Source organism: Artemia sp. Qi Xiang Cuo, chromosome 1, assembly GCF_049724085.1.
Source record: "Artemia sp. Qi Xiang Cuo chromosome 1, ASM4972408v1, whole genome shotgun sequence".
Taxonomy (NCBI): Eukaryota; Metazoa; Arthropoda; class Branchiopoda; order Anostraca; family Artemiidae; genus Artemia; species Artemia sp. Qi Xiang Cuo.
The window spans coordinates 85,619,866-85,635,993 of record NC_142794.1 but is presented as its reverse complement, the minus strand read 5'-3'; the positions used below and the strand labels follow the sequence as shown (position 1 = coordinate 85,635,993).

Sequence of the window (16,128 nt, the reverse complement as noted above, 5' to 3'; positions counted from 1 at the left end):
TCCGAAATTAGTTACAGCAACATATATATATTGTTGATGTATCCTCCAAATTTATTAAGCAGCCCCTTAAAGAAAGTAAAGCTCTATATATTTTAATATTTACTACCAGGCTGTTTTACAAAAATGGACAGCTCTTTCGTCCGTGTATTGTAGAAATGTTGAAAGAACAAGGGGATAGATGGCGTGAGCACGAACAAACTAAAACCACTGATTCATTTTCAAAATATAAAAGAGCTAAAAAAAGAGTAACCAAGTTCCCTCATCTAAATTGTGACGATTCGGATTTTATTACATCAGTGCAAAGTTTCTCCAAAAACATTTTTGAAGTATGTAAGAAGGAACCAAGTTTGACGATCCCCATCATCCACTTCCTTTTCGAATCCTGAAACTCTTTCAGATATAGATAACAATCTTGGAAAATCACAGCTTTTTACTAAGTTATTTAGTTTAGTTTTCACACAAACACACACGGAAACACATGCTCTATCTACTCCTCAGATTTAAGAAAAGAAACTGACGATTCAGATTTTACGGTCCAGCAGGTTTATCAAAGATTCCTGGAAAGACACCAGAAATTAATGGATTTTCAAATACAATCTTACGCAAACTTGCATCTATGCTTACTGAACCACTACCATATTTATTTAATTTTTGTCTTCCGTGTAGCAAATTTCCTTCAGTTATGAAAAAACCGATCATTAAACCGTTGTACAAGAATGGTTCTAACTCCCAATTAAAAAATTACAGACCGATTTTAAATACCGCATAATGGAGGTATCTTTTCCCGTATAATGGAGAAAGTTTTAGTGAGCAGAATCCAAACACATTTAGAGGAATTTAACATGTCACATTTAGCTCAACATTGGTTCCGTAAATGGCGTTCTTGTAGCACACAACTTCTGGAGATGATTCATGACTTTTAGCTGATGGTAGATGATGGTATTTTGTTAGATTGTATTTACATTGCCTTTCCCAAGTGTTTGACAAAAATTTTCATCCCACTTCTGATTCAGAAATGTCAACTATACAGTATCAGCCCGTGAACTGAAGCATTGACGTCCGATTATCTTACAAATATAACTAAAGAGGTTACGATAGGTAATGCCTTGTCATCAGATATGTCTGTCAAAAGTGGAGTTCCACAAGGCAGTTTTCTTGGACCGGTATTCTTCCACCTTTTTATCAATGATTGTTTCAATGTATCAATGAACATGTTGTTAAAAACCCGACAATTAATTGCCGACGGGAGTTGTGAAAGTTTACATGTCAGTCATGGACTGATATGAGATTTGTTTACTTCAAGAGGATATGGAAGTTCTGCGCCGGTGGTGCGGGGCGCACTCTATGTTCATTAAAAAAGCCAAGTGCAATGTTGTGCACCATTTGCGTATAATTCCTTAATATTACCATTACTTCGTTGAGGGTAAATCAATTTAAAGCGTGGAGTATGTTCAAAACCTTGGGATTTGTTTCGAATTGAGTCTCAAATTTGATAATCATGTATCAGATACCACCCATAGGCAAATTACCAATACGTCAAAAGCGTTCCTTCTCTAAGTTTAATATTCGTTCATTGATTTCACTTTACATATCAACTGTACTTCCAATACTTGAGTTTTGCTCGTAGGTGAGGTGTCCCCTTAATAAGTGAGATCGAAGAAAAGCTGAGAAAGTGCTACATAGGTCCACTAAACTCATACCTTACCTGAGACATCTACCATGCCACCAGAGAAAGTAGAGATTACATTTCCCTTGTCTTCTGTTCCGATGTGATAGAGCTGACCTAATAAATACATTCCACATTGTTAGGAACATTGATCATGCCAGTCCAACTCACTTCTTCACTTTAACAGAATACAGTAGTGACTTCAGCGCCAACACAAAATTACCCAACACAAATTGACCAAAACTCTTTATCTAACCAAAAGTAGAAGACTTGGAACACAGTTATATCGGAAACGCTTGCGAATATCTTGGTTCAGTTTTTCAAAATTAGTTTAGCCTCTACGGTTGTGCATACTATGTCTCATTACGATCCGTTTTAAGATATGTCACATTACGATCCGTTTTAAGATTTTCTTATGTATTATTTGTTTTTGCGACCTATATGTTTTCATAGAGCGTATTATTTCCAGATTTTCATAAAGTGTATTATTATTGTAGAGTGTATATAGTCCTACGATACGATTGTATCTTGATAATCCATGTTGCCCGTGACCGTCTGTTGTGCCAAATCATTATGGTATGTTTAGAAGCTGCCATTGTTTTCCACACTCTGGAATAAAGTAATATCACTAAATTTTACCGAAAAATTGGGGTTTAAAAATATCTTTGTGGTACATACGTCGGTATTATATATACACACACATTTATTATATATATATGTATATATATATATATATATATATATATATATATATATATATATATATATATATATATATATATATATATATATATATATATATATATATATATATATATATATATATGCATATATATAAATATATGCATATATATATATATATATATATATATATATATATATATATATATATATATATATATATATATATATATATATATATATATATATATATATATATATATATATATATATATATATATATATATATATATATATATATATATATATATATATATATATATATATATATATATATATATATATATATATATATATATATATATATATATATATATATATATATATATATATATATATATATATATATATATATATATATATATATATATATATATATATATATATATATATATATATATATATAATAATTAATAATAATTTATTATAACCCACTTTTACACAAAACAAGCGGAGTAAAGTAAACTAAAAAGGGGGAAAAAAATCAAATACACAGAAACAAAGATAACTTAAACCTTAATCACTGACAAAAACACACGGATAATGTTTTGGGCTTTCGCATGTTTCACTGTGGCAACCATGACATTAATGTGAAAGAATATCGCTAAAGCAACACAAAAAAACATTTAGGGCTGTCAGATGTAACGCCATGGCAACTATGTTGGTAATACGAAAGAACATTGTTAACGAAGCGTAGTATCATTTTCATACAGCTGTTTGTTTGCCCTATAATGTCATAGAGTGTGTTTTAGCACTATAGTATTTTTTATAACGTTTAGTGCGACAAGCTTGGTAAACTTACCACATTTTGGAATAAATAAATAAATAAAAATAAAATACAGGAACAGCTACTAATCGATGTAAATGGCGATAGGCGTCCCTTATAACGAAGATCCAAGTAAACTGGGCTTATTAAAAGGTCAAACTACGTAAGGTTTTATAAAACTTATGTACTTTGAATTAGCAGAAAATATTAAACCATCTAAAAGCAAAGTGTTAAGAAGAAAAACTCAAGATGTATCAGTCCTGCAAATTTGAAGTAATTCGGATGTAAACTTCTCCCCTCATCTTCTTTATCAGGCTGAATTTCTATGGTGTGAAGGGCTTTGATACATACTCCAACAATATGGAGCATCCGAAAATATGGTTGCCCTAATTAAAGATGTTTCAAGTTTTGTTATCCAGGTTCTTATGCCTGAAGGGCTTCCGGCCGACTTTATAACGTCAACTAACATTTTCAAAGGCTGTCTCTTACATTTATATCTGTTTAACCTTTTCGTCAATGTACCTTTATCACTCACTAAGGCCTTAAATAGAGCAATCATGTGAGGAATGATTATCGACAAACTAGCTTAAGCAGAAACAAAAGAAAGTCTAGCTCTGCTCTAGCTCTGAAAACCTAGCTCTGCAAGCAGAAACAATAGAAAGTCTGCTCCAGTATCTTTTACCCGGGACATCAGTCGTCTCAATGTTTGTTAATGCAGACGAAACGAAGTACAGACGCTTGTCTCAAGAGTCTGAATCAAGAGTCATGCGGCTAACTATAAGAATCTGTAATTAGATAATGCGGAATCCTTTTGTTTACATCGGATGTCTCTCAATCTCCGTCAACAATTGATGAAAAATTACTTAGGTGGAATACCTATATTTTAAAATCGATGCTTACAATTTATTCATTTCTTTTCAGTTGACCAACAGATTAAGTAGAATTCTTACCATTGTTGGATGGATGATGGCAGGTGTAACAGGAGGAGCCATTATATACGGAATGTTTGAGTATACCAATGGTAGTGCGGAAATGTCTCCTGGGCTTCAGTTTATTTATGGAGGATTTCATAGAGCATTCTGGGCCATTTGTGTGGGGTGGGTTGTTTTTGCATGTGTGACAGACTATGGAGGTAGGTTGATTTTCTTATAAAACGTTTCAAGCTTAAATGTGACGAATTTTCACTGATTATTATCCTAGCTAAGAATACTTAATATAAATTGTCACTAAATCAAGTCAAAAGGATCACCCTAACCAGATAAGATTTATAATCAGGTTTAGTGAAAATCAAACTTATTATTTTATGACGTCTTTTGTGCTCGGTCAAGGGTAGTTATACCATTTATCCATCACCACTAGTTCACCGTCACCACTAGTATCCACACCACCACGTCTTTCTAACGAACGAAGGCGTTAAAACTCGAAAAGAAACATATTTTAGATTAGGTAGAGAAAAGAGCACCGCCGTCTAAATGAGTCAACAATTTCCCTCAGCCGAGATGGAAGAATTGTGTTGTGGCTTCTATATCGGTGCTGCAAAAGTAGATGTGCCATTTTTCATTGGAGATCCTACTGAAGCTTACAGCCAGCAGACCTAACCAGACATTGTTTTGGTAGTTGCCAAGACAAGTGACACATTGTCTGTTGATGATGCTGCGGAGCGTAACATCAAAAGAAAAATCAAAGATCACAGATTCTTGCGTCACAGAAGAATGACTTGGTTTCTTTCAATACTGGACATAAATTACTTGATATATTAGTGTTTTCCAAATTTTCTGAGAAACGAAGCACAAGTTTCATCGATTGTATAAATTTCACGCAGGGTAGTATAATAGATGATTCTGGTATTAAGCTGCAAGTAAATAAATAGTTTCTTCGACAGCACCTACTAAAGATGAAAAGCGAGAAAATAATTTGAAAATTAAAAAAATATATATTCATGAATTTTTATCTACCTATCTATTCTTTGTTGTTCATTTAGGAGGGCTGAGAGAAGGTTTCGACTGAAACATTTCCGTTTTTTCTATGTCGTTTTGTACTTTGTTTTCTTTAGTATTCTAGATTTTCTCATTGTGACTTGACATGGCGTGTGTCATACCCAATATGACAAGTGTCACCTCTAGAAAAACTGCACAAAAAAGAATATTGAAGAGTACAAATAAACAAAATAATATAAAGTTAGTTTGTAACATTATTAAATTCTTAAGTATTCATCAAAAGCCGTTAGTAAAATTTGCATGACTTTTAAAAACAGTGAAAAACTCTCACAAAAGGGAGTCAAGCTTTTCAAAAGTTACAGTAACAAGCTCAAAGTGTCGTATTATCGAACAAATAGCAGTACAAAGGTATGCATTTTTTTTTGTAAAGGCTAGTCCTGGATTTATATTTAATTTTTTTGCTGTTGTTTTCCAGAGCTATCATACTGAACCACTGTCTCTAAAACTTTAAGAGGAGGGTCATTCAAACAGAAACTATGAGTCCGAGAGCCGAAAGTGATTAAAATTCTTAGAAAAATAGGTAATTGTGTGCCGGTAAGGATGAGTGAGGCTTCCATCTTTTTCAGCACTTGCTCTTCATACTAAATTCCACCCCCCCCCCCAATTTCTTCTAGAACGAATATCAAAACAACAAAAATGTAAACAAAAAGCCAACAATGTTTTCAGAATCGAAGGGCTCATTTGTCTGCTATTAATTTAAATCATACAATTTTTAGCTGTCACAGAAGAATTTACATAAAATATTTTACTAAGAAGAGCAAGATACCTGTGAAATTACTCATACGTCTTCCCTTTTTTTTGAAAAAGCAGCGACTCATTAGGAATTTGGGGGAAAATTATTTTTTCTCTAACCGATTAATAGAATTCCAATTTTTATAGCTCCATTGAAGACCAGTTTTAATTGAATTCATTTCCAATATATCTCTCTAAACAACAAGACAGAGCTTTTAGAATTTTACATCAAATTTTATATTCATTTTTTACTTTGTTAGGTAGACGAAGATTTAAATGACAATTTTATTTTCATTTTAGGGCCTGTAAAAATATTTCTGTCATGGGATTTATTCGCTGTTCTTGGTCGATTGACATACTGTGGGTATCTGATTCACATAAGTTGGATCATGTCATATTTGGCTCGTGCTAGATCACCTATATATTACGACAACACAACGATTGTAAGTTATTTTGGTTACGAAATTTAGTATTCATGAAATGTTTTCATAAAGGCGTTGAAATTTGGTGTATGAAAAGACGTTGTCACACTTGTGAGGAAAGTTAAAGATTTTCATTCATAGAAAAGTTTACATTAAATTGCTGTAGCAGCATAAAACTGATAATTCCCAAAGTATTTGTAGGTATTTTGAAAAGGAATTACAACAATCCAAAAACTACAATAAGTAAAACCAAAAGCTGGAGGCTTAGTAGAAATCGTTGTTATCGGACTTGCTTGAATAATCAAATATCTTTGAGAATTAAAATCATGATTCTTTAGAACCACCTGAACTATCAAACGTGATAAGACCAAGAGAAAGCCCCAAATAAATTAAAATCACAACAGGCGAGAATCAACAACATGGACTATCAAATAAGTTAAACCCAAAAAATGAAAATTTAAAGTATTTTATAAATGATAATTCACTGAAAGAAAAAGAAGTTATTGAACCCGCCACCTAACAATTAAAAAATCTACAAACTAGAGCGTTATGTAAAACTAGACCAATAAGGGCAGCTAAAGTAAAAGGCACTAACAAATTGTCTGAAGTAATGAAAATCCAAAATGAAGAAAAAAGAAAAATTGTGTTAGAAGATAATCGACAGCGGAGACAAAATTGGCCAAAATTGAAAATGATAGTTATGATAATTGAGTTTGGGATTTTGACATGAATATGGCTATCAATGCTTATAATACCTTTGTTAGAAAAATTGAGTTTATGACAAAAGACAAATTGGGGCAAAAGTTGACGTTCAACACTTTATAAAAGCTCCAAGCAATGAAATAACTATAAAAAACGGCATTAAAGTTTATAAGGACAGTAGCCAAGAACGTGATACTGCAGCAGTCTCTGTTAAAAAACAAAGGTTAGGTGTTCTGATTTTCATAATGACAAAAGACAAGCCAAGGCAAACGTTAAAGGTCCAATAAGAAAAAATAATCGTAATTTTACAAAGGCGCCAATTCTAATTTAAGGTCATTTGAAATGTTTGAGGGGTTGATTGATGGAAATGAAGCACGGATAAATGTGACTGGAAAACTGGTGAAAGGGAGAATTGCAAGAGCTAAAGAAAATGTTATGGAACAAATGACAGTTATAATCACGTTGAATTGTAAACGAAATTTCGAACAGTGATCTGTGGTTGGAAACTGGAAAAGATGTATTTGTTATCTTTAACGCATTAAGAAATTAAATGAGATGATATAGCCTATAGATCTAAACTGCTAAAGCAAAAGTCATTGGAAAAAAAAATTTCTGAGGTAAAGATGAACAAAAGTAGACAATGAAATCTAGGGTTGGGAAACAGGAAACAGTGATAACTGGCCACAAAACAAAACTATGTGAGGTAAAGATAAACAAAAATGGACAATGAAATATACGCTTGGAAAACAAGGAACAGCGATGACTGGCCACAAAAACGATCTAAATAGGTCAGGACTTTAAGAAAGAATTCGTATTTTGCACAGGGTGGCTGTATCGAATCTTTGGTGACGTCATGACATCAAGAAAAGGCTCAAATTGACTGTGGTTAGAACCTGGACAACCAATGGCGACAACACCCTTAGGGGTATGCGACACCGAACATGTAAGCGAGTCAATGAAAATCAACCTGGATAGCGAGATTCAAAACGGGTCAAAATTGAAATGATAGTAATGATGATTGGGTTTGGGATTTTGACACGGATAAGGTCACTAATTCCTACCATACCTTTGTTGAAGAAACAAAGGTTCGGCAAGATGTATTTCATAGTGACGAAAGACAAACCGAGGTAAAACGAACCAAACTAATTGAGAATGATAGCGATGATGATTGGGTATTGGATTTTGACATGAATAAGGTTAGGGAAAATTGGTATCTTGGGATGGTAGTAGTATAGGAAATGGGGTTTCTGCCCCACCCTATCAATTTACATCATTTTCAGTCAATTTTGCATCATTCTAATATCAAATATTGCACATTTTTAACATTTTCCATCCCTACATTCAAAATAAAAACAAGTCCTTGGAAATCAAATTTGGTCTCATTTTTATGTTTTTTCACAATATGAATAATGATAACGATTTTCTTTCCGTATTTAGTTGTAACATATTTCATTCCTTTAATCGTATATTCCATTCGAATGTCTAAATCTTTTTTCTTAGTATTTCGATTATATTTATTTTCCATTTTCATTTCGCATAGAAGTTTCTCCATGTACTAGTAAATAATATTATTAAACAAATTTCCAAATCGAAAACAATTTATATATTACCATCCCATTGGTATATGATTCTAAACAAGTCTCCGTGGCGCATCTGGTTAAAAAGCTGAATTCAGAACCTTCAGGTTCCAGGTCCAAGCACAGTAGCCGGCAAATTTTTTAGCGATTCTATATGTCAAATGAAGCACAAAATGATTGTATAAAATAACATTAGGCATTCTTCCCAAGATTCTTTCATTCAAAGATATCTGAGAAGAAAGCCATACACGCGTCAGAAGCCTGTACGCAATCGTATCTGAATTGTTTCATAGAGATCTATTACAGAAGCTGGTTTCACAAGTACTCATTGGAAAAATTTTCAGCTGTTAAAATCAAAACTTTATGACGCGTTATTTGGCTATTGCGTGTATAGCTATAGAAAAAAGATGGTTAGTATTATTGATAGGTTTATATTTTTTATTTCGCTTACAAGTTCCTCTATTTATAGTAAATAATTTTATTAAACGAAATTCCATATCAAAAATGATTTATATGTTAACATATAATTTACTATCAATGACTTCCATGATTGCTTCTTTCTGAAAATTAATTAAATAAAACTTTCCGAAAAATAACTTTTTCAAAGAAAAGTGAAGGCCATTTTAAACTTAAGCTCAGCAGATACAAATAATTTTTAATATTCAAACTCAGAACAACCAAAAATTACTATTAAAGTATAAATGAAACCCAAAACGAACAGAAATTAAAATAGACAATCACAGCAAAAACATACTACAAGTAATAATATAAATGAATAAATAGGTCTTAAAGCGAATAATCCTTAGATTGAATATGAATATCAAGCTTAAAACGAAAAAAAATTTTTTATTATTGAAGCATAAATAAAACTTGAAAGTAAACAAACAGAAAAAAAATAAACAATCAAAACAAACAAACATACAATAGATATTAATGTAAATTAATAAATAAATCTTAAAACGAGTGAAACTTAAATTCAAAATGCAAATCAAGCTTGAAACGAACAAAAATCACCACAAACAAGATTTTGGGTGTGACCCCCTTCTCTCAATCTAAAATTCTAAAACCTACTGCGTCATTGGCGCTTTACTGAAAACCAATTTTATGACAAGTATTTTCTTTTGTACTTAATATTGAAAATAAACATTAAAATTATAGTAAAATTTTGAACTGATGAGCTTTAGCAATTAGTATAATTATACATCAAATATTCAGTTTAATTTATTAGCTCTTTTTAAATTTGTTAAAGAAGAATATAGTTTCCCTACAGGAAGTTTGGCAGTATCCAAACAAGTGTTTGGATATTGCCTCCTTTCCTAACTGTAAATAAAAACCAAAAGCCTACTGCGTCACTGGCGCTTAACTGAAAACGGATTATAATACAAATATTTTATTTTCCAGTTCTTACAGTATTGAAAATAAAAACACAATTACAGTGAAATAAATTCTTGAACTGATGGATCTTTCAACAATGAATATCATTATACATCAAATATTCAATTTGATGTTGTTTATATTTTCCAAGACTGTTCAAGACGCATATAGTTTTCAGTAAAGCGCCAATGACGCAGTAGGTTTTAAATTTTTACAGTGAAAGAAGGAGGTCATACCCAAACTTTTGTTTGGGGTGATTTTTGTTCGTTTCAAGCTTGATTTGCATATTCAATTTAAGTTTCACTCGTTCTAAGATTTATCTATTAATTTACATCAGTATCTATTGTTTTTTTTGTTTGCATTGATTGTTTATTTAATTTCTGTCCGTTTTCAGTTTCATTTATACTTCATTAGGAAAATATATTTTTTCGCTTTAAGCTTGATATTCATATTCAATCTAAGCTTTGTTCGCTTTAAGATGTATTTATTCATGTATGTTATTACTTATTTTGTTTTCTTGCTATGAGTGTATATTTATTTTCTGTTCGTTGTCGATTTCATTTATACTTTAATAGTAACTTTTGGTTGTTTTGAGTTTGAATTTTAAAAGGTATTTGAATCTGCTGAGCTTAATTTTAAAATGACCCTTATTCTTCTTTGAAAAACTTATTTTTACGTAAGTTTTTTTTTAATTAATTTTTGTTCATTTTTTATTGAAGAAAATTTAAATTTTTGAAAAATTCCTTATTTTAAAATCAAACTTAAAAAAAAAATCAAATATTCACCAATGTATCAAAACTGATATCAAAGTATCAATACCAAAGTGAAAAAAGGGGTTTGTGTCAACCTTGGAGTTTTTATTATTTGATGTTTGAATTATTTTTGACAAAATTGCTATTTCAAAGTTTTCACCGGATTTGTTTGTGGAAAAAGGGCGTGGGGGGACTAGATTAAGCTTAGGTCTCTTTTGGTTCTTTAAGAGTGAACTAGAACTTTCTATTTTCAATCAAATGAGCCCTCTCTGAAGTTTATACGAGTATCCCTTCTATAAGAACCATATATATCCCCAGAGTATAACTTACAACGCCTTTCCCTGGGCCCTAGGGGATTGTGTCGACCCTGGAGTTTTAATATCTGATGGTTGAACTATTCTTAACGAAATGGTAACCTAAATTTTTATCGGATCGGTTTATCCATCCGATACACCCAAAGGCGTGGAGGGTGGGAGGGGCTGGTTGCCCTCTGATCTCTTTCAGTATGATACAATGAACTACAACTTTTAATTTTCATTCGAATGAACCCTCTCTGAAGTTTACACGAGCATACCTTCCATAAGAACCCTGTATGCCCCCAGAGCAATACTTACAACGCCTGCACCGTCCCTGGGGAGAAGGGGTGTCGACACAGGAGTTTTTCTTATCTGATCTTTGAACTGTTTTTAACGAAATGACCATACGTAAAGGAGTTTTTGTTATATGATCTTTGAACTATTTCTTACAAAATGGCTACCTCAAATTTTTTATCAGATGTATTTGGGGAAAAGGGGATTGGGGGGGGGGGGAACCTTTTGTCCTCTGATCACTTTTGACTATTAAAAAGGGTATTAGAACTCTAGATTTCCAATTGAATGAGCCCCCTTTGAAGTTTATACGACGACCCCTTCTATATAAAGTGCCTCTTGGAAAAAAATAAATGGAGTATGGGGGGAGGCTAGCTACCCTTCAATCACTTTTGACTCTTAAAAAGTGAGTTACAACTTTCAATTTCCAATCAAATGAGCCCTCTAGGAATCTTATACGAGCATCCTTTCCATATCAACCATATATGCCCCCAGGGCATAACTTACAAGCCTACCCCCGGGTCCTGGGGCCTGTCTCGAAACCGGAGTTTTTTGTTATCAAAACTTTGAACTATTTTTAAATAAATGTCTATCTCAAAATTTTTATCTCATGCATTTAGGGCGTGGAAGAGGGAGGGGGGGGGGGCTAGTTGCCCTCCGATCTCTTTTGACTCTTAAAGAGTGAACAAGAACTTTCAGAACTTGAAGAACTTTCAATGGACCCCTCTCCGAAGTTTATACGAACATCCCTTCCATAAGAACTATATATGCCCCTAGAGCATTGCTCATAACGCCTGCCTGCCGGCCCTGGCGGCTTCTGTTGACACAGGATTTTTTCTTATCTTAATTTTAAACTATTTTTAATGAAATGGCTATTCTAAAAATTTTATCGGATGGGCTTGGGGATCAAGGGTGTGTGAGGGGGGCTAGTTGCCCTTGGATATCTTTTTGACTCTTAAAAATTGAACTAGAACTTTCAATTTCTAATCAAATGAGCCCCCTCTGAAGTTTATACGAGCACCCCTTTCATAAGAACCATATACGCCCCCAGGACAACACTTACAACGCCTATCACTTGGGCTCTGGGGCGTTTTTGTTATCTACTTTTTGAACAATTTCCAAAACACTGGCTATTTCGAAATTTGTAGCAGACGGGTTTGGGGAAAAAGAGCGTGGGGGGGATAGTTTAACTCCCTTGACTCTTAAAAAGTGAACTAGAACTTTCAATTTCCAATCAAATGAGCCCTCTGTAAAGTTTGTACGAACATCCCTTTCATAAGAACCATACATGCCCTTCATGCCCTTAGGGCATAACTTAAAACGCCTTCCCCTGTGCCCTGGGGTGTTGTATTGACACCGGATTTTTTCTTATCCGACCTTTGAACTATTGTTAACAAGATGTCTATCTCAAAATTTTCATCAGATGGATTTAGAAAAAGAAGGCGTGGGGGTGGGGGAGGCTAGCTGCCCTCGGATCTCTTTTGACTATTAAAAAGTGAGCTCGAACTTTCAATATCAAATCAAATGTGTCCTATCTAAAGTTTATACGAGAATCCCTTTCATACGAGCAATATATGTCACAGGGCATAACTTACAACGCCTCCCCCCAGGCCCTGGGGGGTTGTGACGACACCTGATTTTTTGTTATCTGACCTTTGAGAAATAACTCCTTTCTTAAATAATTCCAGTCGAGGTTTAATAATAGTGTTATACATAGAACGAGCATCATCTTTCATATTTTTTATGCCCATCTTGAATAATTTAGAATTGACAGAATTTTTAAAGAGACTACTAATCCCGCGACCATACTTTCAGGTATACAATAACTGTTTCTATTGATCAACATTTATTATAGATAAATTTTATTAAACAATTTCATTAACTGTTTTTCAAATCCGAAACACATTCAATACTCTCTCTATTCCGATCAATCAACCTACCTAATTAATCAGTTATAGTCATTTTTAGCAGGTTGATATATTCGTTTCGATTGATTGGAAGATATTGCCTTTCTGTAGGAAGCTCACAGACTAGCGTTCCAGGTTCTGTTTTTGGAGCAAAACTCCAGATGCCATCAGAGGTTGTATTTTTATTCACAATTGAACTATCCACTAATGAGCAGTGAATACGTATTTTATCAACATTTCTAGTAATATCTGGAACTTTAGGACCTTTATTATGTTTACTAATTAGTTCAACTCCATTTTCAAATCCTAAACTAGAACATAAATCACTATTAACCCGAAATTTATAATTCTCTTTCAAAATAATAACAAACTTCATTGTTGCTAAATTGGATAATATACTGGCTGGGCATCGACCTATGGATGAATTAAAATAGTGAGTTTAGAAATAGTTGAAACCCTCTTCATCAACCAACCTATTGGGTATAACAACGTTTACCCAATCATCCTTATTTTTTTCCTGTTTCCAAACGTATGGTTTTTAAATTGATCACTAATGTTATACCATGAATACCATAGTGTACATTGGGTTAAAGCTATTTCATAATCAGAGTTTTGATCTAACGTGATCAGATTACATCTATAGGACTGTTCGATTTAGGGGCGCCATTTGGGAGGGGGGCAGGGGTGGGCCATTCCCCACCCTAATTTTTTTGGGGGGGGGGGCCCAAGCTTCCTCCCAAAAAGGCCTTTTTTTCTTTTACAAAATATACAGGAACAAAATTAGAATTAGCAATTAGTCAAAATTTTGAAACTGCTACATTTATATGTAGATTAACTTAGATAATAGTGAGATTAATAGTGCAACTGGGTCGTGCAAGGGTTGAAGTGACAGATCAGTTTCTGATTTTATTGATTCAACATCTTTCTTATGTGCTACCATGAGCAGTGTTTCCAATTCTACTTATTTTGGTAGTAGAATACTTATTTTTGGACTATTCTACTTCCAGATATTAAATCTACTTATCTACTTACTTTCAAATTATTTTTGGAGGCTTAAGTTTTCGTGTCGGCCAAATATTTTGGTTTTGATTCCGTTGAATTGTAATCCTATAATGTCTTATAGAATGGAAGGGTGCAATTGTTTTTAGAAGCGGCATCTTTGTCGGGAGCGGAATCAGTAGTAACCTACCTATTGAAATGAACCATGCTTGCGTAATTTGTCTTATCTCTTGCATCTACAAGAATATACACTATAGTTTCACGTGCACATTTTAAAAAGCGGGCAAACCTATAAAGTGGTCAAACACGTTTTGAAACTATAGTCAGGATTGTATAAGACAATCAGACTGGTTTTTTGCTATTGATATCAATTTCACAAGAATATGCAGTACAGTTTCACGTGGACATTTTAAAAAGCGTGCAAACCTATAAAGTGGTCAAACATGTTTTGAGAGTATAGTCGAGATTATATAACACAACCAGACTGGTTTTTGTGACAACATCCATTTTTTATGGCTAATCAGAGAGAGAGCGGAGGTTACTCCATATAAGATAACTTGATTGCTAATTGGATTCAAGTAAAAGGAGTCATTTTCATTCGTCTTGGAGATTTTGTATATGACGCTCGTGCCTTACGATTGAATTTTCCTAATGTTTTAACACACCATGGATAACACATTTGATATTATTGACTTTGAATCTATGGCTACATCGATTTATAATGTGAGTTCAGTTTTGTAAATTGTCTTAATTTATTTCCAAATGAAATCATTTTACATAGTCATCCCTCCAGTAAATTTAAGTTCAGGGCATATCCCCACCCCCTCCCCCAACAATACAAACTCTACAATATGATGATTATAGTCGATAGAAAACGTAAAATACGCTCTTTTTTCCATTATATAAACCCCCTCTCCCCCCTCTGTTTACGAGTTTAATTCATTCATTACAAATAATTCTTTCGTTCAAAAAATGTCATTTTCCCATTATTAAAATAGAGTGTGCTTTCTTTTCCGGTCTAAATAAAAGCATCTGTGTTTAATCCTGTTACAAAAAGGACGGTTGCAGAAACAGACTTTACACGCTTGTCTTATCGGCATAGATTAATGCCACATGCGTTTGTGTAATTCAAGACACTTTGAAAAAGAGATTGTTTTTGGGCCAAATTAAGCGAGATATTCTATTTTCAATTTTATTTGATGAAAGCAAATGGATTTCATAGATGATTAAGAGCCTTTTATAAAAATATAAGGCGGGGAAGGGGGCAATGTATCAATTCTAACAACTTCGTTGTAAGGTGAAAAGCAAACTATTTCTTCGCATGAAAAGTAAGGGGGGGGGTAGGGGGATTCTTTGTGCAGGCACGTATACCCTTTGAGAAGAAAACTAATGTGGTAATTCCGACACGCAACACTGAAGTTTAGTGTTTGGTTAGCTTTTAATTATACCATATTTATGGCTGACTATTTTTAGATCTATATTTTAAATCATGGTATTGGATTTGATGCAGCGGGGGTACTAATTTTTTCTTTTGTAAAAAGGGGAAACGTTTTTCCATACTAAATTTTGTCTTCTTTTAAAGACAATTTTGAAGAATGCGTGCCTCCCCCTCAAAAGAGAGCTAAGGTCAATGGCGCTACTCCAATGAAACAACTGGAGGTAGCTGGCCCATCGGGAGCCACTCACATCCCTTCCAGGCCGGCGCTGCCTGCCCAAGCCCCATCCATGCCAGCCCCTATGCAGCCAGGTAGAAAGCTGAAAAGAGAGTGAATGGCTGCTCACATGATGGTGAGCCCCGCTGCTCCAACCCCCCAAGCCAGTGACATCGGAGCCGCCACCACATCTATGCAAGAAACAGATGTCACCGTCCCATTTATCCCCCATCATTCTTTGCCAGGACCATCCG

The 16,128-nt window shown here is 33.7% G+C and overlaps 1 protein-coding gene across 1 annotated transcript in view; it reads left to right on the top strand.

Moving 5' to 3' along the window:
- LOC148956849 (nose resistant to fluoxetine protein 6-like) overlaps positions 1 to 6,372 on the top strand; it is a 115,212-nt gene extending 108,840 nt beyond the window's left edge. The window contains exons 11-12 of the mRNA XM_089092240.1: positions 4,095 to 4,305; positions 6,203 to 6,372. Coding sequence (XP_088948366.1) covers positions 4,095 to 4,305; positions 6,203 to 6,372 — 381 coding nt within the window. The remainder of the gene's footprint in view (positions 1 to 4,094; positions 4,306 to 6,202) is intronic.
- Positions 6,373 to 16,128: the final 9,756 nt, after the last annotated feature.